Genomic DNA, 25646 nt, shown 5'->3' with positions numbered 1-25646 from the left:
TCAAAAAGACAGAATTCGTCATCGAACTTTGGAGCCAAGGTTACCAACTCGCAGATGACAGAATTCGAGGTGGAAAGGCAGGTCCGTGCCAAATAGACGTCGGAGCGAATCAAGTCTGGAAGGTTCTCGGCTCAAAACAGATCGTCTCGAAAACGGGTATTCGGGCGTTAAAGAGCAAATTAGGATGGTTACTACTAGTGTAAGATGAGACAGTGACGATATCGTCTACCACGGTGATCGGTTTCCCCGTAAAACCAAAACTAGGAACACCCGAAAATTTGGAAGAAGATACGGACCCGAAAATGGACGAACTAGATTTCGCAAGATAGTGGAAGTTGGAAAAAAATTCCACTATCAATACAGTGGAAATCCTAAACAGACTGCATCATTCAGGATGAAGATAAACTTTATGTGGCACCGCTCACATGGAAGGAAACAAAAAAAGTCTGAGCAAGAATGAAGCCATGGAAGAAGACCAGGCAAAGGCGCGGATAAGAAGATCGGACAGGATAAGGAAGCGAAGACTTCATATGAAGCCGAATTCGATAAACTAAAAGAATTCAGATTCATTTCCAAGGAAGATACGTCAGGGGCCAAGAATGATTTTTTTTGGCACCAAACAAGCATATGCAAGAATTGCACATTTTTTGTGACGCTTCGACAAAAGCATGTGCTGTAGTGGCTTACGCGAAATCGCAATATCCAGACTTAATCCGCCTGATTTGTTGCAAAACAAGAGGAGCGCTACTTTCGAAAAATGAAGTATCACTAGCAAGACTAGAATTGCTCAGTGCCGAGCTCGGTAATGCGTTAGCTGAAAGAATTGTCAATGCAATTGACAAAGTCCAATGGAAAGAATCTATGGACCGATTCGATGGCAACTTTAGGGTGGATAAAGGGTAAGCCAACCCGTTGGAAACTGTTTGTCAGAAAGAGAGTTGAGGCTATTTGAAGAAGGTCCAGAACAGAACGTTGGAAACACTGCTCTGGGAAAGACAATCCAGCGGACTGCGCATCAACAGGAACCACGATCAAAAAACTGATTGCGGCTTTTTTATTGGGGAGGTCCATCCTAGTTGATATACGATGAAAAAGAATGGCCGCAACGAGGAAGTCTGACATCAGAAGAAATACAGTTGATGGAGATTGAAGCAAGATCCAAGAAAAGAATAGAAAGTCTTGCAATTAGCAGTATCCTGGACTGGTTCGATGCATTAATTGGCATCAAAAGCAAGCAGTTATCTATGATATCTACGAACAATCGCCTGGGTGTTTAGGCTTTTTAGAAAGGACTTGCCCGGTAAGGCAATTTAAACGGTCAGAGGAAAGGAAATACCATGTCTACCTGTCCGCGAAATCACAAACGACGGAAATCTTTATTTTGAAGTATTCAGAAAAGGGCATTTACAGAAATCTACGAATCCCTTCAAGACGGAAAGCTACCTGGTAAACTGCACTGCAACCTGGTAACCTTAAGACCGATTTGGGATGCGCAAGAACAACTGATAGCAGTGACTGGAAGAGTAGGTCCAGCCTTAAATGAATTGCTGATCGACCCGCCAATTCTTCTCCCAGCAAACTAGAATATTGGACATGATGATCTAATATTATCATGTCAAACGGAAAGATGCCAGCATATCCAAAACACTCGTTATCACGTTTTCACGAAATCGTTTTTGGATTACTCGCGTCCGCCAACGGATAAAAAGTGCTATTGTTGCAAACTAAGCACGTGTAAAGACGAAATCGAACTTAACGAAATGAAACGAACGACGAAATAAAGTAGAGAAATACTATATTTAACTCAAGACAAAAAATGGACAAAGCGAGAAAAATGGTGACACGACAAGTTGAAAGCCGAGAAGCGTCTGAACGATTTGACACGTTATCAATTAAATTCCGTGTCTATAAAAAAATGACTTAAGAAAAGCGGAACAATAGGCCGCTAAATTAAAGAAAAGGAAGGGAAATTGTGGGCGCGTGAGGCCCGATCTGAGTTGCCATGGCAACTCGGTAACAGCTATCAAACAGTGTGTGAAGTGTCGACGAGTTCTATCGCATTCCTGCACTGAAGAAACGGCTTCAGTGCCCTTGGATCGTACCAATAGAACACAACCCTTGGAAGTTATCGGGATCGACTACTTCGGACCAAGGTACGTTTTGGAAGAAATAATCTTAATTGAGAAAGACTGCGAAGGGAACGATATCGAAAAGACTCGTGTAAAAGAGAAAAAGGTGCATGCGTGTATATTTACTTGTGCTGTCACAAGAGCTGTGCACTTGTAACTTGTGACTGACTTAACTGCCCAAACGTTTATGCACGCGGTATGAAGAATGATGTCACTTAAAGAAAATTGTAGAGTTATCTACAGTGGCAACACGTCAACATTTACTTGTCCAGCAAAACTAATACCAGAAGATTCTACCCTAGCCAACTGGTTGTCAAGCAAGGGTATTAAGTGGAAATTCTCCCCCAGTCGTGCTCCCTGGTGGGGCGGGCTCTGGGAAAGAATGGTACGCTCCGTAAAAGAACCATTAAGGAAAGGGTTGGTGATGGGGTATGGAGGTGAGCTACGGCCAACTTCATACTTTACTGGTAGAAATCGAAGCCATCGTGAAATCACGGCCCCTCACTTATGTGTTTGAAGACGCGCAATCATACGAAGTGTGATTATGTCCTCAAAAGCTGCTAACTGGAAGACAACCTGGTCCCACAACACAGTCACCCGACTCTACGAAAATGAGCCGCAACGAGCTTATCGAACTGGATAAGCAGAAAAACGAGCATGTTCTGACATGGTGGACGCTATGGCAAGACTCGTACTTGTCCGACCTTAAGCGATTTTACTGCCGCAAGGGTAAGGGTACGAGAATTCCACGTGTTGGCGAAGTCGTCTTGTTGAAGAGAGCCGAACATCAAGCGAGTTTCATGGCTGACGGCCATTGTTACTGAACTGTTTTTGGTCCCTGGCTACGACGGCAAGGTGAGAGCTGTTGCTACGGCTCGTACGAGTTTGTACGGCTGCAATCGGGAAAGGAAACCACCCGAGGCATCCAGACTGTCTATCCTTTAGAACACAAGCCGATATCGACACACCCGCCGACGACGCTGAAGCCGGCGAAAAGGAGAAAGCCATGTACAAGAAGAATAAACTCCGTAAGAAGAAATTGGAATCTCAGAAGGGAGCTGGCGATTCCGGCGTGGAGGATGTTGTGGTTCCTCAAATGGAGATCAAAAAGGGCGGGCCCGTGAGAAGACCCCTTGTTTTTTAACATGTAATTGTAATAATTAGTGCAAGCCGCTAGGGGCACTCTGTAACAGAGCTTTCTTGGTGGCCCATGTCGGCAAAGGCCGACCCTTCTAAATTTCCTTTTGTCAAAGAGCAGACGTCTTTTGGAAGTTCTCAAATTCAATAAGAGTAATAAAAGTTCGTTACAGAAACAGAGAGCTTCAGAAAAAAAATCTCAACGAGAATTATACTACTCGTCCAATGAGCCACGTGCAGTATCCTGAACAAAAGGAAACACTGATTTTTTGTGGGAAAGCCATCTGTGGGCAAACTTTATTAATTGCTTACTTTTTAAAATAGAGTTACCGGGATTGGCGCTAAACCATCATGTATATTACAAAGACTATTCATTGTTTCATGGAGGGGTACAAAGCATTTTTTTTTATTTTTACCAATCATCTCGTGAAATGAAGTGATCATTACATTATTGTCAAGAACCAATTTATTTATCAACTTTGCCTAGCATAGCACGCAGGTTTGCCGCATCCTCAGCGGAAATTGACCGCATGTACCATTATGTGGTTACTTTATGGTTACTAGCATATAAATAAACCCAACTTCTGCGGATATTTGTAAATGTTACGCGACTTCCTTTAAAAAATAACAAATCCTTTTTTTAAAAAAAGGACTCTAATGAACCTAAGTTAAATAAGACTTTTGTTGCCATCTTCCGCTTGACAGAGGTATCCATGTCACTGATCTTATCAGATGACCAATTCACGTTTTTTCATAAATTGGTGACGTGTATTCGTATCTTTTACACCCCACCCTGACTTTGTAAAGAAGGTGCTGGCTCTTAAGAAAAATAAACTGTTTGGAGTTCTAAACTCGGTGTGTCCATCGCCCATTTCTTTCAATAACCACGTTGCAGCATTGTTCCAGGCGGCACCACTTGCTACCCACTCCGCGGCGCCTTTCGTTACCTCTACCAGGCACTAGGATGAAAGTGACCAAATTATAAGTAACATACATACATCTTTCATCTCTTTCCTTATAACTGATCACTTCGTATCCGAGCAGCCGCCATAACTGGCTGACGGATCCTATTTCATCGATTTGTGTACCACGCACGGCAGACTCATCAGAATATTCCCCACACCGTTTACGTAGGAACTCGCATTTACCTTTTGCTGTAAGCAATTAAACAGGTCGCGTCTGACGTGGTTGAACAATTATTGCATCTGGGAGCAGCGAAGTCGAACAGTGGCTTCGTTTTTTGACCGAGTCGCGTACGCTACCAACCAATGATTTACCCTTTCAGGCTGCGCTGTGCGAGTATGATGTGTCGCATGTGCTTTTCTCGAATGACATGCGGTGGGTATTGTTAAAATACTGTATATTTTCTTATTTCAATCTCATACATCTTTTTTCCTTTGTTCTTTCGTATGTGTTTAAGGTTGGTTCACTCCTGTTGGGCTGGGGGGGTACCACTGATCATATGCGTCGTCTGGTCTTGTCCCGTGTTCCTTTTTATTCACAGTGAACTTGTGTGCTTTTTGTGTGGGTCAATTTCGAAAAAGTTGCTATAAAGAAGAAACCAATCAAAAGTTTCGTAGGTTTGTTATCTACTTTAACAGATATCATCGCAGGTAGCGCGATCGAACGTGGTGATCGTGCAAACCAAGCTTGAAGTTGCCTTTGTTTGCGGTCCGCTTCTACCTGAGATCGTTGTGGTTGACGTTGGTTTCAGAAACCCCCGTTTCTCCTACACCCCCACCGTAATTTTTTTGGTCATTAAAGGGCATACAGGAGCAGAATCAAGAAACAGCCGACCATTCACGCGGGAGTGAAACGTTTCAGGACATTGGATTATCGTTTTTTTAAGGTAACGGTATTACATAGAGATATATGACATTGTTATGCTAAAAACACTCTGTTATAACGGAATCACGCATATTCACGCTGTGTCACGCCGACTCACGATACCCAAATGAACATGTGCAAACAACGGATGCACTTTACCTCCCCATTCTAGGTTTCTCTATTATTATCAAGGGCCCCACTAGCCAATGAATTTCCCGGCCGTTTACGCGGGAGTAGTACAATTTCACGAAAACAGGATTTTTCGTATTTTATCTATGGTCTTACTTTAGAAAATAAGAGAATTACAAATATGTGCATGTCAATCAGCCAATGTGACAGTCAGGGAATTTAGTTAGACAGATGTCTAGTCTGATCACGAAACAGAATTGCGTCTTAATTTGTTAAAATATGCTATTGCATCAATAAATATGTCCATTAGTGGCTGTTCTTCTTGAACTTCACCAAGAGTTGCGTGCCCATGTTATAAACATTTAGTTCCGATTATGCTGTTTGATTTCGTCACTTTGCATCGCCTCTAGTCTTCTTTCTATTTTAGTCAACATATTTAATATTTCCAACATGTTTTTGTTACTGAGATAAAGCAAACGATACATACGGGAATAAAAGGTAATAAGAATCAGTCATCACCTACTAAATGCTACTATGGCATCTGATCAGTTATGCGATCATCCGGTTATACCGCACCAAGTGGTCGTATAGTTGTACCTACGTGTAGCTATTTGGCTGATTGGTTGCGTCGTTTTGGATTTCTGTTCGGTTTATCGGGTTTGGGAGAGGCTTCTGGGTTCGAGAGGATTGTCTGGAGCGTCGAAGCACGGACTATATTTTATTCTAAAGTGAAAATTCGGCTGAAGCAAAGAAATTTAGCAAAAATCTCTGAGAATCCCTAAAACTATTGAACTACTATATGCAAACCCTAGACCTTACGGGTCCAAAACTCCACCCTCAGCTTCGAAAAATGGGACCAAAATTCCCTTAAATGAAAAACCAAAAAACTCGTATAGGCTACATTTGAAAAAAAAAGTTTGTCTGAAGAATTACGAAAGGGAGAAAAAATCTGACTCATGCAGTAAGAAATACATAATTTTTGCAAGAAAATCAGGATTCTTTAACACAAAATTCGTAAAGAATCACATATGATTTGAAGATCAGTCCTGATTCTACAGTGTAATAGACTTCACCAAAGAGCTTTACACCACCCCAAATATGAGTTTTTGCTAAATTCAACAATTCATGTTTTTTTATAACGTTGTCTTTTCTGTTTCGGGGCAAGTTGTTATATTAAATTCACACACTGCAAAAAAATCATTTATCTTTGCTGATCATAGATCCCTGTAAAATAAAGACGATGAAACTTATGCCCTAGAGAGATGGAAAATGCGATGAAGTTCGCATTGATCTTAATTAAGATTGCTTTATCCTCGTTCTATATTTTCTATTCATAAAAATTGTAGATTCATAAGTGTAAATGGGTCAGTAGATTAACTACGCAAGCTACCCATTTTTCGACTTTTTCAGTCGAAGCTTTGGAAACGTACTTTTTAACAGCCAAACGTCCCATATTTCGGCAGTTTTCTTGATCATATTTAGTCTTGGTGTAACTAATCAATATACCAGCTAGCATGCTTCAGTAGGAGCGCCATGTTATACATTTCCAACAACTTATATAGCTACGTTCCTATAACTTTATACCAGCAGTCAGGTTTTTGTCCATTGAGTTATTATAGTTTTTTCATCGTACCTATTATATAGGAAAAGTCGAAGAAAAATACTAATTTCAGATTGGTGGACTATTAAGGGAGAAGCCTCGAGGAAGAGCTATGCAAATCTAAAACAAATTCCACGCAGGATCTAATGTCATTATCTCATAGAAACATTTTTTTACTGAAAAATTTATTTCTTTTTGGTATTAACATTTTACGCGTATTTCCGTTTCCTAAGATTCTTGCGTTCGCAAAAGCCCAGTAAAAATCATGTAGGCCTAAACAAAAAAGGAAATACCAAGACACACGTACTAACCATGAAACGTGAACCAAAAAAAATTGACCGTATACTAACTGGATTAATATGAAAAAGAATGAGCTTAATGGCCGACTTTGATGCCCTTAAAAATAATCTTGAAACACAATCATTTTTAATTTTGTACCAACTGTTAAAGGTATTCTTCATTGCTAATTCTTTTCTGCGACGACGTTATCCGAAATTCACCTTTGTTCTGCCAGACTGATTCGCTGACTGTTTTCGCTCCCTTTTCTCTCTGTTTCTCTCTGTGTCTCTCGTTCACCCTCTATTTCTCTTTTCCTCTTTTCTCATCTGAATCCAGTTGCAGGAGTTGCTAGAGCCAACGATGCTGCGTGTGCATGCGAGCTTGGGAACGGCGAGTGCCTTCAGGGGGTGGAGCAGCCAGGTTTGCTTCAACTTTGATGAATTGGAAGTCAGTCACCGGAGCACCGCCGCTGCGGTACGTGTGCGTCGCGGGCTTGAGAAATCAAAAGATTTTGGCTCTCTCTTTTTTTGTTGACGTATACACTTTGATGTACGACGCGCGTACCTCAGTGTGTTGGTTGGACTAGATTTTTGGTTTTTCCTTCTTGTCTTCTTAGAAAATCCTGACGCCGAAAATTGTGCGACAGTTGCCCTCCCCAAATTGTGTTGTGGACCAGGCCTTACAGCATTTTACAAGCTAACTCGTTAAAGAAGCAGGTGCGCGCCCAAAATTTTGGAAAACTGAAATTGTGAATGCCAGTTCACTGAGTATTTTTTCTAAACTCATTACATTACTAGCGAGACAAAATAATACCCACCAACAAAATGATATCGCTGAACACAATGACATCTGTGGAGCTCGGACCTGACCTTCCAGCATTGCCTCCTCGTTTCCGCTTACGCGATCTCCTTTTAGGAGGGGACTTTTTCAACGACGACGGCGAAAGGTAGGCGTACGCCGTTTAAAATCTATTGAACTTGAACACAAACGTTGCTGCTTCCCACCGGTGTATCCGTCCTGTGTACATCAACGTCCCGTCCCTTACCAAAAACTAAACTAGAAAAGCTGGTATCTGTATACTTACGTACTACCGGGGACTTTTATTATATGGAGAATACAAAATAAACAGACATAATTTAATTCAACTGATTTTTTCCTCTTATCATACTCTCTACCCGAAACTTTCTTCGTCGATAATCCGTGATTAATGATGTCGAACATTGCCAATAATTCCAAATAACCTTCTGGCCCATCCACCCTCTCCTTCAATGTTTGGTACTACTTACCTATGTACAGTTAGACTGCAGTAGCATATCCACAATGTCTTTCATTTCCTGTGATGAGCAGTGATGGTTCGGCGCAATGGTTGGCTATCAAAGGAAAGCTTTATCAAAACAAGCAGCTGTTTTGCTTACAGCCTACTCGAAGCCTACTCGAATTGCGTTTTCTACAAGCCGTTCTGTAGTTTTACTCTTATTACGTATGAGCCAATCCTATTTATGGAATGTGGACGGGTTCTTGTGTTTTTTTGTTTTTTTTCTTCACATTTGTAGTATAATACTTGCAGTTGGTTGCCTAGGTAACATGTGATGGCTATGCAATGTTATGTTGTTTCGTATATTTCATCTTTAATTTCCATATTGAAGAGGCAAGCCAGAACTCAAATTCCGTTATTAAATTAAATTTTTTAACTTTTTTTTCTGAGAGGTGGCAAGTCGTCACTAATTAATGTGGTGAACACATTTGGTTGGATAAATCTACAATAGCCAATCGACTGTATTGCAGAAGCCTGCAGAATAGATAGGTTGCGAACCCTGTGAAAAGCCTTTTTCGGTAGGTTTTTCGTCCTTTGTTTTCGACCTGAACTGGTAACTATCAGCTAGTAATGTATATTTAGCGTGCAGATCTATTTCGATTTTCGAGAGCCCTACAGGTTGCTGGCACTGCGGTGTTTTCTTGGAACTGAAGAATAGTGAAATGACTTTTCAATTGCGAATGTAGGGCCTAAGAACGGATTCTTGGTCGTTTGTGAGGTAGATTTTTACCAGTTCAAAATTCATAGCTTCTGCGTCTACACTGTGCACGTAGATATCCCCATAGGGACGTAGCCACCGACGTCAACCACCGACATTCGATAAATCGATTTTCAGTGACGAGGCATTGTTAGCAACCAATATCCCATATACAGACGTATTGACGAGGCAGAACGCAGATGTACAGTACTTCAGTACGTGAAACAGCACTGGAACAGGATTTAGGTGCATGTTTACGTTTATTTACTATACAACAGGGCTGGAACCTGTCGATGTTTCTAATTATTTTTTTTTTAAAGATATCTGTGCTATTTCTTTTCTGTATTCCCTATCATGTGCGTCTTCGCAAGGGGATCAAGAGAATGTATCGATCGTTCAGCGGTTGGCATTTTGTCCTACGGTATATACCTTTTTCTTCCTCATCTCCGGTTTGAACTATGCGAGCTATCTTTGTCGGCTTGTCTTTATCTAGACTATGAAAGTCTTTATCTTTCTATAATTGCTTTATAAAGCACCCACAAGCAGATGATAGTTTATTTAATAATATTTTCGATGTAACCTATCGCTCGTGAACTGAACCATTTTTCAAGGGAAAGCTATACAAAGGAAAATTGCCCCGTTCTTTCACGAACCTGAACCAATTCTCTTAGAATAAAGTGTCTAACAGAATGCAACTTTGTACGGCCTATACATTCATCCCTGAAAAGTGAAAATGACAGATCTGCAAAGGTTCTTAGAACAGGTCTACTTATTCCTGCTTTAGTTTTACGTTAAATTGCCAGTTTTTGCATTTTTTTAAAATGGTGAAGTGCAAACATTATAGTAGCCTAGCAATTCATTATTTCTTTGTGAGGCCATAGCCAAAACGAGGAGAAAAAAATACCAATTTTCCCTAAAACCAATATTAAAAATATGAAATAGTCTACCTAAACGAAAACATTTTTGCAAGCCAAATCTGACGTTTTGATTTACGGAGATTTTCTAACACGGAAAAAACCGCTTTGTACAGGGCGAATAAGACTTCTGCACATACCATAACAGCCTTGGTGAAATTCGTTTATTCGTGTATGAGGGCAAAAAAATTCAGAAAAGTTAACCTTGAATAAATTAAACGCTGAGTGACGCCTTGTGATTGCAAAATTTATTTAATTGTTGCTCTACGTTGGTGGACAGACAGAGGAATTTCGGAAGAGTAACATCCAAACTCTTGTAGCGATGCGTAAAAACGTATGATGAAGCGTAACGAGAATGAGAGAAGGTACGACAGTATGTTCTTGTTCCTAACGAAACGCGATGATTGGGAAAACGTGGCACATTGAACAGTATTGTTATGGCCGTATAGGTTCTGATCGATCGCAACAAGTGATCAAGTATAACATAGCTACCATAAAAATTTGTTTTGGTTTTTCTGACACAAATGATAGAAATAACACCACGACGTGCATTGTAGGACCTCCCATTGAAGAAGAATATTTTTTCACTCATCTCGTGATAACAACATTTTATCCTCTTTATTTATTTACTTTATTTAGTGCTAAATGGGCTTCTTACGGGATAGCTGAATTCTTTTGTTGGTATACAATCTCATCTGTCTCGAGAAAACCTGTTCCGTAGGCGTAAACTATAGAAGCGAACGCAGTATAATTCAAACGCGATGATTTGGGTTAAATTGTAACACACATTTGCTAACTATTACTTTTCTCAGTCCCACTCGCGGTTGATTTCGTTGGAAAGAGACGCCTTAATTTCTCTAACTTTGCTTGCTTCTTTGTTGATTCTGTACATATGACCCTGCAGGTTTCATAATAGATTCCTTATAACCAATTGTCATATTAATTTGGTAGCATTTAGTCTTTCTAATGATCAAACTTAAAAATTTAAAGATGGGTCTAAATCTTTATATCAACTGACCGTCGAAACCAGCTACGGCCGCAGAGAAGAATACTGTCTGTTCAATAAGCTCTCATTTATGTCCTTGAAAGCTTTGAAGTCGTTTCCCCGCATAAAGCGGAACATGCAACCAATTTAGATTAAAAAAGAACAATAGCTTAATGGCATCGGTGTTGCCAATCGCGCGATTCTGACAATGGTTGTATAATGCACTCACATATTCAACTACTGCCTGAACTGGGTCTTCCTTCACTGCTTTGTCTTTTCATTGTTTCCAAACAACAGCCTATCGTCGATCTATGAAGACATAAATAATATAGCACGGTACGATCCCTTTTTGATTTATTTCCCTTTAAATGCAACAGACACTGCGACGAAGCTGTTGGGCCTCCTCTTTGTTCGTAGAAGGGTTCAGTATTTTACCTTTCGCACATTAGAAATATTTCCATATTTGATGGAAAGTAGTTTAATTTTTCTTAATTTTTGGCTACAGTTTATGTAAATGTGCTTTCATCGTTTCTGTGTATCCGAACGACGCATGCCTGGGACATTTTTCGTGGCTGTGCTTAAGAAAAGGAGAAGGGCGCCGTTGAGTTGGAAACAGCTGCAAATATTCTAATACCCTGATTGCGTAAGGTCTAATAACCAATCTGTTGCTGATCTTCGTGTCCTTTGGCATGATAACTACCTTTAACGGCAAAATGCTTATGTTTTTCGGTTGTTGAATCTCACTTAACAGCAGGCTTAACAGTTATCTCGTTTATGCTAACAATACTTATCGCAGCTGCATTATTGTGCAGCAATGTATGGGCTATGTAAGATAGTGAGGTTAACTGTAAGAGGACGCCATGACAACTCCCAATAGACAAAGGGTCCGACTGATACGGAAGTATAGTGACATCAATCACACAAGATCTCAGGAGGCATGAGCCTATGATCTGGAAGCAGCCCAGCCGCCCCACGCTGCAATGATCCCTGCGTCGCGTTACTGCGTGTTAAACCTTCAGCGTCTGGATCTTTGAAGGAAACCTCGGACCTACAACAATACATAGAAGAGCGGAGTACGAATCGCTGCTGAGATAATGGCCGTCAAAGACGATAAGAACAAACTTCTTGTTGGCGGTTCACACGTTTTACGTGCAAGCAAGCTGAGAACAACCGAAACTATTGTGTAAAGAACCACCAGGAAGGAATGTTCGCTTTCTTTTATCGCAACAATAAAAAAAAATACAAAAAATAATAAAAAATAATAAACAAAAAAATTTAAATTTAAACGGCGCGTAATACCCAACAAACGTTTTGATATGAGAACAGTAACGATGCCATCTTTGCGAAAAAACTGTGTATATAAAGTCTGCTAACCCATATTACGTAGTAACACCGCTATAAGCGTAACCAACGCTGAATGGCAATGAATTGAGTTTTACGTCCTTCATGTTACCATACTACATTATGTGGTGTTTGTACTAAACCTAAATCTCTATTGTTGGCAGTTTATCTTTTTAAAAAAGTGCTTGTGCACTTTTAAAACGTTGAAAACTTAAATTACAGCAAATAGTTGTCCATTTGCAATGCCTGCTTTAAACTGAATTTAGTTTCCAGTCACCGAGAACGGAAAAACTGTATTGTAGGTTATCACAAGTTCTTAAAGTAGTAACGCGGACACTGCCACTATAAATAGCACTTTTCGTAGAACTCTGAAGCAATCAGCGATACATTGCCCAGTACAGTCAGCCGGAAGTGGCGTTTTCGCGGAACGATACTATTCCACTGTTTATAGTAATGGCTAATGGCATATAGGCTTATGTGCAGTTGCCAGTACGTTGCTAATTTCCATTTGAAACAATACCGTCAACAATCACAGTAGATTTGTACGCCAAGCGATAGGCAAGCCTATTTACTTTCTGCTACAGTCCGGAAACTATTATCATTTATTATCTATATGAATGCCATATGACTGAGTTGACAGTCACCATCTGGGATTTTTTCGTTAATACAACTCTGTTGGGCGTATGTAGGCGTATACACACCTCATAAAGGGCTCATGGCGCTCATGGCTGTGGCTTGATGCAAAACACATATATGTCTGTTGGTTCTGGGTTTCTATGATTTGAACTGGGAACGACTCCTATAACTCGGAAAGGGCGCCTTATTGTTGGTCAAAAGCATTCAGTTGGGGACGTGAAAGCGGGGCATCAACACGCACCACATTTTCGTTACCATCCTGTGTGATATAGTCCCACGGCGGACATCAAAAGAATTGCCATTGAAAATTCCCTATTGGAGAAGGCGGGCCACGAGATTTGCAGTATGAGTCGTCTGTTGGTGGCCGCAGGTTTTCCCAATAGTGATACTTCCGAACAACAAAGTGAGAATGGCGACAACGACGAGGACGAATTGCTCGATAAAAACCGGTTGGCTGCATCAACTGCTATTGGTCAACAGGGAGTACATTTTCGGCAACGGCATCAGCAGTGGAGAAAAACTGGTGCCCATGTTGACGGCAATAATTGCCAACAACACATCGAACCACTCATTAAGAGCCCACAGCATCAGCTTCAGCCTCACCATCGGCTCAGTCACAGTAGCCTAACAAGCGGTTGTAAAAGCGTGGATTTCTGTTATGCCGACGAAAGGTAATTGGTCTACAAGCTACAGACTATGTGCCGTTTATTGATTAATAACACGGTGCTTTTGCTGTTAAGCTTAAAGTGCGCTACGGATATACATAAATATATCTGCACTTTAATCGACACACACCGCTTCGCTATATTCATTGATTATCAGGGGTTCATGAACCGAGAATTTTGTACAGCACATAAGAAATAGGGTACCGCAGGAAACTGTATAGATTTTATAGTCGTACATGTTGTGTGCGTTCTTGTTCATGTACACGTGCCGCACACAAATCCGGTTCCGCTCTCACAGGCATACACTTTTACTCCAGCACTGCTGGAAAATGTTTCTATCATGTTGATATGCATACGTATGCGCTCAGCCTATTTTAATTGATAGGCCGTTAGCGTGTTCGTTGTTTCTTTATTTATAATTTTCTGAATTACATCGTCGTACATCAAGTTTTCTTTTTTTCTGTGAGACAAATGGCTGAGTTTAGGCATGCTCGGTTGCAGTCTTTTAGTCTATCGAACAGTGGCTACGGTAATCGATAGCTAGTCCACTTTGTTGTCCCTTTTTTCATCATGCATATAGTTGCTTAGATTTACGGATAGTTGCACGCTGTGTTGTAAGATAGTGGTCTACAGTAGATAGGGATGTGCAATCGCGTAGATTGTTTTCCATGCCTCGTTAGTCGTTGATTCATTATTGGCTAAATATACACCATATTAGGGAAATAACAGTACGAGGATGTCAACACCTAGAAGGAGAAAAAGGGCAGCGGTGACTCCACCCTTACGTTTGATCGTTATTACATGCTGCGTTTGGTAGCCTAGGGACTGCTAGTGTCACGATCACCTTATTATTTTTATTATTATTTTTTGCCATGCTCTAAGGTTCCTACATTTATAGGATGTCGGGCGGATTACCTATCACTCGGATATGTATTCGTGTACCAACATACTGAATGTACATTTATAGACTATAAAAATGGGGGAAAGGATGAAGTATAAATACGATTCGTCACGTTTTCAACAAGAAATCTTTGCGCGAGATATCTAGCCTACCTTTTGAATCTGTTTATAATTGCCGATTCTGTATATCGTCACTGAAAACGAGTTTTCTCTATGGGCATAGTTCCTATGAAACATTTTAGTATTAATTAAATTTGGCATTCGCCTGTACATGATGCTCTTCTTTGATCGTCGTTGATAATCAATTCAGATGGTGTGATATGAACTTCATTAAGGTGCCTCATAAATTGGTAAACTATACTACCTACCAGCATACTACTTAGTGAATCATACGCCTTCAACAATATGCTAGTCGTTAACGGCCCCTGCTTGCTAATTGCGGCTTATTGGGTTTTCCCTATTGAATTCGCTCGAATTATCGAATTCAGGGATCTATTGATAAAATTTATAATAGGCTCAAATTGAAATCAGTCTCTCCTCGTTATTCTCGATGGAGGATTTCCGGTGACTAATAAATGTCGCAAGAATTGATGTAAGGGAGCACACTCTTGTTGTTGGTGATAGGCGACGCATCTCCTTGACATCCAAATTATGGATAAAAGCACCACTAACCCTTGCGTAAAACAACGAAAGCAGAAAAACTAAAAACAAATTCGAAAAGGTATAAACCGATCGATAAATAAAGTCTTGGAAGGGTGTTTTGCCACAAACTATGTTGACATGATAGTGGTTGCTCCTAGCTTTGCCTTATTCATTAAAGAATAATGCTATTCCATACCATCCTTTACACACCATTAAAAACATTGCTCTGGTAGAAACTTTGGTTTCAGTAGATGCATTCTTTAAGCTTGACGCGGCAGACGTGCTGCCGAAAAGGGAGATTTCGGCCGTCATTTAAGGCCCATTACGTAACACGCAATTACTAATGTTCAGCGCCAAGTCTGTTGCAGTCTTTGAGCCACTTCCAAAGTCATTAGGTCCTGTTGCCGCTCTGGCATTTTTTGGTCGGTACGAACCGTTTACCTCTCACAGTCCTTGCATTACGCACAAAGGATTACATGAACATACGCTAAAGTGAAAAAGTAAAAAATAAGACAAAAAATAAATAAAGATCTGCTTGTTACTCGGTTACTTAGTGAAGACGGCGATAGGCTGCTGGGTTGGAGACAGAGGTTTGCAGTTAGGTTCTTTTTGGGTTCTCGCTGAGCGCTAGGTGACGGTTGCTAGGTTGAATGAACTGTGGGCGATGTTGCTGCAGGTGACAGCGCCCATATGAGGCTGTTCAAAAAGACTAGCGAAATTCATTGAATTCGGATATGGCGTTTGTAATGCTACTCTCCCTTCCAGCTGGGTCTATTATATACTCGTTACTTTGTAAAAAAAAATGTGACTTTTCAGTTAAAATGAAACAATTGCTAACTGATTTCGTGACGCCTTCACAGAGTGCTATTTGCGCTAGTCTTTTCTCTCATTATTTGTCGTCACTTTCTTTTGAATGCTCAAATAGGACATAGCACAGGCGTAACAATTTCATGCTTACAAATGTCTTAGCCGAAATATTTCCCACGTACACATGCCGCAATAAACAATGGGCCCCCTCTCCGTGTCGGGAAAATTTTCCTAACGCTGCAATTTTGTTTCAGACTTAACATTGTTTCCAAACAAAAAAAAATATATACTGTATACGTATACATATTTTTTTTTTCTATTTCCCATAAATGCTTGTTACAGTCAATTACAGCAAAGATCAACACTTTGCATAAATGTCGGGCAAAAGGGATGTCTTTCGAAATTTGTGGGTGAATGAACTTCTAAGTACGGATGAATAAGTAACTGATGGATTCTGATGGAAATCAGGAAAGGATGCCTACACCATTAGGCAACTAACTATCCGTTTGTTTGCGATACTTTATGTCAATTGGATCCCTCTCTCATTTAAATGCTGACCTTCTCACTTTGTACACATACTTGCTCTGATAAATACTCTAAAAACAAATTTTAACAATCCCTTAACCTATAATAACTCACTAAGCAGTGTTACGAAATTCTCCACCAAAAAAATATATTAGTACCTTATTTTTTTTTTTTTTACTTTTGATGCCTTTACGTTCGTTGGTCTATAGTGAAGTGACACGGCGTAATCTTTTTAACTTTCAGAACACATTTGTTATTGTATCTCGTACGCTGTACTCAGTAAGTAGCAATCATTGTACTGTATATGCAAACATTACGATTTAACGATCGGATATTTTTTTCCCCTATAATTGTAGCATGATACTTTTATGCACTATTGTCGAGGCCGGTCTCATTTTCTTTTCTCGTTAACGGCAATAAGCGGATATGATATTTTTGATCCAGGTCAAAAGCACAATGATCACAAGTCGCCTAGTGCCAGGGAGCTTACATTTCCTATTGATCATTTCCATTAAAGGTTGACCATCAGAGTCAGTATTTTAGTCTGTTTTTTCATTCAGTTTCTAAATCGATTGGAAATAGCGGATGGTTACTGATCGTTTTTCGTTTTTGCTGTGTGTTTCCGACTGTTTTCTTTTCTAATATTTTAACACCAGTTTCCACATGGCACATAGACGAAGCATTTTCGTATGGCATTTTTTTCGCCGTTGTGGTTTCCTGACTTGGGGTATCATTAATAAATTGCTTCCATTGGAAAGAGCGCATTTAAAATTCATAGAATACTGAAAATTGTGCTACGTTGAATTGGTTGTCGCAAGGGTGAAGTACCAGGATTCTGCCTTTCTCGAAAGGTGTTTTGCTTTCGTTATTCGATGAATATAATAATAGAATACCGACAGAAAGACACATTTTAACCATTCTGTTTTGCATCCCCACGTGAAAAGAATATTTTCAGTCATGACATCGGGATTTCGCCATTGGGTATTAACTCCGTGTTCAAATGAAATCGCGCTTAACAAAGATAGCGTTTCTTTTTTTCTTTGTCATCAGTTAAGAGTCTTGAGATTTTTTATGCCTTACCAGTGCAGTGTTTTCAGTTGCCTGTGTGTGAGTATTATTAATCATGCCAGGCTCTGCTGCTCGAGACGACAGATTACCAATTCGCCATCTGTTAGACGAATTTGAAAACTCGTTGCAACCGAGTTTTAGAGCCATCTAGCGAGTACTAAGAATAGCTTACATATTTAATGGGAGGTTATCCTAACACGACGACGATTTTCAACTTCTGCTTTGGATGAACTAGATAGACGCATTTAGCTAACAATAAAAAAACAAAAAATGTAATTAAAAAAATACATGAAAAAAAAATGTAATCCTCTGATAAAATGAAAAGAAGTAGAAAATTAGTCTAATGTTCCAACATGTTACAACTTAGTTCTACCTGTCCACTGCGGGTACAAAATCTATACTCTATAAAAAAACAAGGAAAAGAGGAGGAGCCTGTGTCCGTCACGCTGTGCATTTGTTTTGATTGGCTGGCGTCAAAACCGCCACCGGCTGCTGTGATTGGCTGGCGCCAAAACCGCCGTCTGCTACAGTGAATTGGTGGGATGGGGATTTGGAAAACTAAACTGCGGATGGAATTGCGGATTTAAGCAATTTTTCAGTATATGGGCTTTGCGTAAACGGGTGGGCAACGGCACGTAAGCTAACGGGCAGGGCGTTTTATTATTATTATTCTAATTAAATTTTAATTAATTGTATTTTATTTTATTGGTTTTATTCATTATTTTTATTGGCGGCGTTTTGGCGGGCAGAGAGGGGTTGGAGGGGAACAACGGCGAGTGGTTGGCGAGCAAAGTGGGTTGACGGGCAGAGGCAAAAAGTGAGTGGACAGGCAACTAAACGGGCTTTTTGACGGGCAGAGACTGCACAATAGATCGGATAAATGCTTTTTTTTAGTCTACGGGCTTGGCTTAAAACGGGTGTGCGCTACAATAGGTAAGCCGACGGGCAGAGACTGTACAGTGGAAGACGGGCAACTACAGAGGGTTTTTTTTGTGGGTAAAGAGGGTTGATGGGCAGAGTCTATTCGAGAAAAAAGGGGCAGAGGGGAAAAGTGGGTGGACGGCAACTACAGCGGGCGTTTTCTGGGCTGAGGCTGTGAGGGAAAGACGGGCAAAAGCAAATGAAAAAGTCAATGGGCCACTATAGCAGTCGTTTTGGCGGGCAACGAGTGGGGTGACGGGTAGAAATGGGATCATCGGGCAGCGAGTGGTCGACGGGCAGAGAGGGGGTCGACTCGCAGAGAAGGGGTTGACGGGCAGAAGGGGGCCGGTGGGCAGAGAGAGGGTCGACGGGCAATAACAGCGGGCTTCTTAGCGGGCAGAAGTTGGGTGGGCGGATAACTATAGCGTTCGTTTTGACGGGCAGAGACTGGACAAAAGGACGGGCAAACGCAAAAAAGGTCAATGGGGCAGAAAGGGGAACTCTTGATTGATACATAGAATTAAGAGTAGACGGGCAAAAAATAGGCACTGGTCAGGTTTCTTAAAAATAGCGTTAAAATACGCTAGCGCCACCTATACCCCTGCCCTGGACGGGCCCAAAGTTACTAGTTACTATTTAAAAAGCTATGATGTTTGGTATGGTTGCGGCTCTGTTCCTACTAATGTCGACAAATCATCAGTTTCGGACTTCTAGGGCGGGTTTTGTTTTATAACCGCCGGCTTGTCTCTTGGTCGTAATGATGTCTATCTTGCCTCAGGCTTTTGTACTGTTCAATGTCCTCGTATCTTTTCAGAATCATTTGAGGAAAATCCACGTAAAATACAAAAAATAAATAAATAAATAAACGTAAAGGATTGAAGAACAAGACCTTCATTTATGTAACTAACGACAATTTGTTTTGAAGGTAAAAAAAAAAAAAAAAAAAAAGAGAGTATCTTCTTTTCTTCCCTGTACGACTTCATCGATGAAGGGGTGGCCCACTGCCCTCTTAGGCGTGTCATATACCTTCGGTTGTACCGTCATATGTTCGTCCAATCCGGTCATTCGTTATTGATTCATTTGAAGGCATGTGCCCTTTACTTGTTTTCACAGTTCGTGATTGAAGAAGAAAATCTGAGAGCGACCGTGGCCTCCGAGCAACTGAGCGATCACTAAGACGGAAAGAGGGAGAAAACTGTTATGGCGTGCAAAATGATTTTTCGTTGTATAAAGAGCATCATCCAATTTCTGCGTCTCTTTTCAATTTTCCGGCTTTTTTTATCCAGCCTTTTCAGTCTTTCTCTATTTCTTGCTGCAAACAGGACCTACATCAGTTTCGGATGAGATCCACAATGTACAAAGTAGAAAGTATAAAACGACGGTAACGGCCGATCGATATAGTAAATATAGAAGTCATATACGTGGGCTATCATTTTTACCATCTTCCTTTGCGCTTTGGAATTCTTTTAAAAACCCGACTTTATTTGTTTTGTTCTTTCGAGGAATTTCCGTGTAGTCTAGTCGCATTTCATCTTACGTGCTAAGCGTATAATTTTTGGTATATAGATGTACGTTCAACTTAACACATATTCCGCGAAATTTGAATAATCTCAATAATCAAGTGACGACACTCCCTTGGTGGTCGACCCGCTTCACTTGTATGACTACGCCGCTGTCTCCTCGCTAATAATTTACAATTTGCTGAGTGCCGGTGGCGTGAAGTCCTCTTCAGCTCTATAACTTGTGTGCGTGTGTGTGCATTTCGCCATTGAAATGATAGTCTATGGTGCTATGCTATTTTAGTTTATGCCCCATAGACAAAATCGTGTCGTCGACCGATACAGACAAGTCCTCTAGCAAATATGTTTTTGACACTCCCACGCTTTTCCAGCTTGTAGAGTATGTACGAAAACATAATTCCGCTATATGCATCGAGTGGCCCCAAAACTTTTGCCGTTTCTGATGAAGCTCTGCTAGCACTTGCAAGGGACATTAATGTACCTCATTTTCATAAAAGTCTATTATTTGACCACGCACGCATAGTCAATTGACTTGTATGATTTTCAGCAAACAAAGCGAATATGTCACGAAAGTCCCGTGTTGTCTTTGTGTGCAGTCGGCAATTGTGCTACGATTAGAAACTTGACCGTAAATATATTAATAACGTGAAATTTTATTCATAGCGCAGTTTTCATCCGGACGAATTCCTTCGGTGTTTTTCCCTCTTTCGTTTATCTTCTTCTTTTTTCTTTTTTTTTTTTTTTTTGCTGTCGTAATCTCAACCGTAGATCAGCGAAGGATCTACAATGATATGGAAGTATTAGGATATGTTGGACAATTGCGAACCCAACCGCAATCGTGCGACAAACACGCACAGAGCTCAATCGATCTTCCTCTAAAAATGTATTGATGGCATGAATTTTCTGGCTATGGTTTCATGTTTCGCTTATAAACCGAAGTCATCGTTGTCCTCCGTGCCGTCCGTGCACGCCATGAATAGTTGAACATGTTCTTGCTTATTTGCTGGCTCTTTTGCCAATAAAGCAGCAATCCGTCGACGACGTCGAGAGCAGAGATGCTGTCACGCATCAACTGGCACGGAGCACGAACTCAGCAGCTGCGGGAGGCCCCTACAGATGCGCACTATGAATAGCGGATCCTCTTTTTTCATCTGCCCTTTTTCTTGTTTGTTCTTCGTCAAATCGCACACGCTGACTGCCACAAGCTGATAGACAATGTGAGGAAGCACGATCCAAAATCGATGATTGATCGCGATCCGTACCGCAATTCGCAACCTCCGCCCGTGTCCCTCGTGACTTCACCTATGGCATTATGGTTCGTTGTTACAGACGCCACCTTCGGCTACCGCTGCCCTCTGCCATGGAGCCGTCAACCAATCATCCAACAGGAACTTATTGACGAGTAGACTAAGAAAGAAGAGTTCGCTTTAGTCTATAACACAGCATTAAGAGTTGCTCTCAGCAAAAAAAAAAAAAAAAAAAAAGAAAAAGAAAAAGAGCCTCTGCTTCTGAATAAGAGTTTTTTTTTTGTTTTTTTTTTTTTTGTTTATGTATTATTATGTTTTTATTTTTTTTTTTTTTTTGCTGATAATTGCATAGAACATTTGAAGTGGCGTGCTGCACATGTATAAAGTTTCTTGTTTGCAATGAGTATTAAAAGCGTCATGATAGGAAAAACTGGATACTCATTTTCTATTGTATTGCATTTAATTGGAACTTTCTGCTCTGTAGGGAAAACTAGGACGGATACGCAAACTTTAATAACGAATAACGATAGCTTTGTCAGGATACAAAAAGCACACGAGCGGACACAAATCGCGTAAACAAACGCAATAATTTTGCACTTGGGTAAAACACAAATTTTCATTAAATAAAAAAGGCAACAGAATGGGTCTTACAATTTTCATAATCGGCATCTGATTAAGCCTGTTATTGTGCATTGCGTTTGTGCTCGTTTCACGTTGTTGATCACAACGAGGTTAGCTGATAATGAATCTGCTCTGGCAAGGGAATTGACAACTATTGGCATATAGTTGCCTCTGATTCCTCTGCCAATCGAATCACGTCGCATGATTATATTATAATTATTATTATAGTATTAGTTTTTTTTGTTTTTTTTGTTTCGTGACATTGCATTAACGATTGCTTATTCCCTTGCCATTTCCTTGTAGCCTGAATCATTTTCTGTAAACAGAAGGGGTTTCTCATGAATTTCATATCTCCAGAAGGTGCTAGTTACCGGGAAAAAACATTCAAAGATTAGGGACTTGTTTTTAAAAGACTTACGCTCACGTCCGGATGATTCGCGATTGGCAACATGAAGCGAGCAACCAAAAATAATTTCAACCAATGCTGCGAACGTATATGGACCAGGTCATCAAATAAAAAAAGGGATGGCAGACTTTTGCCTTATAGTGCACGCCGCTTTAATTTTGTTGTTGCTGAAAAATAGAAGCCCAGAAGGTTCGTCTCGTATAAAAGCTGTAGTATTAGCTTCTAATAGAGATAAGAAGGTTATCAATGCTGTTTGCTTTGTCTGGACAACGTCGGTAACGTGAACTGGATCCGTCGTTGTTGTCCAGGGTGACGGCAAAATGTATGTTTTCTACAACCGACTTTCGGTTCTGCCCGTGTGTAGAAGTGCGGTTGCTAGTCAAAGTTTGAGTAACGATGACTTGAGGTTGCTACTGACATTTCCCGCGTCATCAGTCGGGGGTAGTCTCCCAGGTGGGCAGATACCTTTTAGCCATAATCTCCATCAAATTACGCTGATAGAGAAGCTAATAGTAGTGGTAGCGTGAAACGCACACGAATTATGATACATCGTCATTGGCCCAGTTTCTAAACATCCTCAATTCAATTGCAGTTGTTCAGCTGTATAACACTAAAGTAGGGTTAACTCTATCAATGCCAAATGTATTAAATCAGAGCATCATTTGGGAGTAGGCACTGCCTGCGAGAGATCCAGTGGGATACGTCATCTTCCCTCATTTCTCTCGTTGTTTTCTTTCTTTCCCACTTGAGCACAGCAAAAAGTAGGATGAGACGACAGCAACCGGTGACATCAGCGCTAATGTACTCGTGTTCGGCAGTCATCAACTGCTTTTTGGAAAGGAAACTAAATAAAAAGACACGTAACGAATCTCAGAACAAGTCGGGTGAAAGTGACAATTATAATAATAAGCAGGGAAGCAGGAAACAGAAGAATAGCAACGCTAAATAAGAATTGAGATGCACTGACATCGGGTTGGGCAGTGCATGATGGCAACAGAAATCGCAAGAGTGTGTTGCTACTCGTAATACTGCAACGAGACACAAATGGGAGATCAGAGAAATGATGTGTCGAAACGAATGGGATAGAAAAATCTATTAGTATACGTCTTCAATTCGAGCAGTTCTGAAGAACGGGTCAGGAAAATGAAATGCAAAGCAAAAGCCATCCTATGGCCCCATTTTTGTCTCATTTTATAGAAAATTTACCTACACAATCGGTAGCGTCGAAGAACCCCTTTGAATAATGGTCTGGCATCTCGCGCTAACTTCGCCTACCATCTTCGCCCACCCTGCGAACTCCCAACATCCTCCCAACTCCCCATTCCCGCCTCCCCCCCCGTTTTTTTTGCCTGCACAACACGGGATTGAACGTGTTCTACGGACTGGTAATGCACGCTGGCGGAGTCAGTCTCTCGAACCGTGCGCGACGTAACGGTCCTCGGTTGCCCTTCCACTCCCGAACCGAAAACGTATCAGCTTCTTAAAAAATTCAACGATTATCACAAGAAGCATCACAATCACTGCTATTGTTACCACCCTCTTTTCCTCCCCCTCTCGCCCTTTTTTGCGACTCAATCTCTCATACCCGCCGTACCCCAGCATCTTTCCTCTCTATTTCCAGCTGACACTTCCCTTCTTTTTACGTCCTCAGCCACCGATTGTTTTGCCCATTTGTTTTTGCTTTTGTTTTCTTTTTTGTTTGGTTTTCTTTTTTTATCTATCTCCTTCTCCGTTTCCTTGACCGATACACAGTGCCATCGAGTTCTACAATTTTGAATATTCATTACCGTCTACTCGTCTGCTCTTCCGCTAGTGTCAGATTCCGTTCTGGCTGACAGGTCGACGCACGCAGTCGCCAGCACGTGTGGTCAACGATAGCCACTGTTTTCAAAAATCGGAACGGCCAATAGCAGAAGCAGAACATACGGGCAACCGAACGCTATAGATATAGAGGAATCACAAGCGTGTTTATCAGTGAACTGTTTTGTGCTACATTATTGGCGACTGGGCAGTTATTTTTTCGCACCAGTTTTCTATTATCAAGTGACCTCGAAAAGCGACTCTCCCGTTCAACGATCTTCTACATTGTGTCTTTGTTATTGTTCCCAGAGCGTAGTCAGTTGTTTTATAGATATAGTAAAAAAAAAAAATGCAGGTTGAGATAAACAACCAATGCGTCTGAAGGTTTCCCATTTTGTCATGTGAAAGTGAGATTCAGTCGAACAATCACGAACCGGTGAGCCTCTCATTCTTCTTTGTCAACCTTTGCCTACGCAATCCCCTAGTTTTTGAAAGCAATTGGGCTGCTGCTGTTTGCCATCTTGACGTATACAGCCAAGCCCAGCCCACAGAGCCGATGCACGTTGGGTAAAATATTCATTCAGTATTCCACGTATTACCACCTTTCACAGTGACTGATGGACTGTGATTGCTTTCCTGTCTGTAATAGACGGCCGCGTGACTGATGACGAAAAACTAATGGCTCTTTGGCGCGATGGAAGGTTGCATCTTTTTTTAGTTTCGTTTTTTTTTGTTGATTCCGCTCTTTGTTGCTTCCGTTTGCTTTTGACTCGCTGAAGTAATGCCCGTGTTACGTATTACTTCCCATATTTTCATATGCGTGCCATACTTGGGTAATGTCAGCTACTATCTATAAGCTATACCATAACGCAGGTCACGTGGGTCAAGTCTAACTGGCCCATTTATTCCGCCAAATCTGGAGGCATAGACGTAGAAAGGTCTTGCAGGTCGATGTTTTTGGCATTTTCGTGGCCTTGTTGGAACCATGGGTGGCTTCTGACTGGGTAAAGGTAGTAGGTGGCAGTTGTATCTATCAAAGTAAGTCGATTGGCTTTGACTGCGATTTGATTTCAACTCGATTTAGCGCAGCCTAGCGCAAAGCAGTTTCCCGTCGTCAACTACGGTCGTTTTTGAAGCCGGGCATCTCGAAAGTTGTGATTTACCGCTGCCTTGGGAATTAGGGGGGTCGGTATGGAATTGATTGCGTTCGATCAATGACGCCGCGAATCAGGTGCTGTTTCGCTCTCTATTTTCCCTAGAGAACTTCGCTGCAGATGGGACAAAGTCGTCTATTGTGAACGCTGTATATTTATTAAAAACTTGATAGATACAGGCCGGCCAGTCGGATATCTTTCATGGAGATAGATCGCTCGTTTGGCGTAGATTGAGAACATCAAAGAAAGATGATGGAATCGAATTGATTATCGATGATCGTTGGCTAAGGCTGGGCCCCGATGTAACTTGCAATTCGGAATCGATTATAGCTTTGCGGGCTGTTGGCTTCTTACCAACGAATGGAGCCTACTGTTTCTAAC

The 25646-nt window shown here is 41.0% G+C and overlaps 1 protein-coding gene across 3 annotated transcripts in view; it reads left to right on the top strand.

The window, feature by feature from the left end:
* The first annotated feature begins 7899 nt into the window (after positions 1 to 7899).
* The window catches only part of LOC130700418 (potassium channel subfamily T member 2-like), a 37883-nt gene continuing 20136 nt past the window's right edge, over positions 7900 to 25646 (top strand). For 2 of the 3 annotated variants that reach the window (XM_057522464.2, XM_057522463.2), the window contains exon 1: positions 13205 to 13660. In XM_057522464.2, coding sequence (XP_057378447.1) covers positions 13335 to 13660 — 326 coding nt within the window. In that variant the 5' untranslated portion in view covers positions 13205 to 13334. Of the gene's footprint in view, positions 8048 to 13204; positions 13661 to 25646 lie in introns of those variants that run through there. The other variant, XM_057522466.2, reaches the window with a different exon arrangement.

The sequence above is a fragment of the Daphnia carinata genome, chromosome 8 (genome assembly GCF_022539665.2).
Source record: "Daphnia carinata strain CSIRO-1 chromosome 8, CSIRO_AGI_Dcar_HiC_V3, whole genome shotgun sequence".
Classification (NCBI taxonomy): domain Eukaryota; kingdom Metazoa; phylum Arthropoda; class Branchiopoda; order Diplostraca; family Daphniidae; genus Daphnia; species Daphnia carinata.
This window is presented reverse-complemented; position numbering and strand designations above follow the sequence as displayed.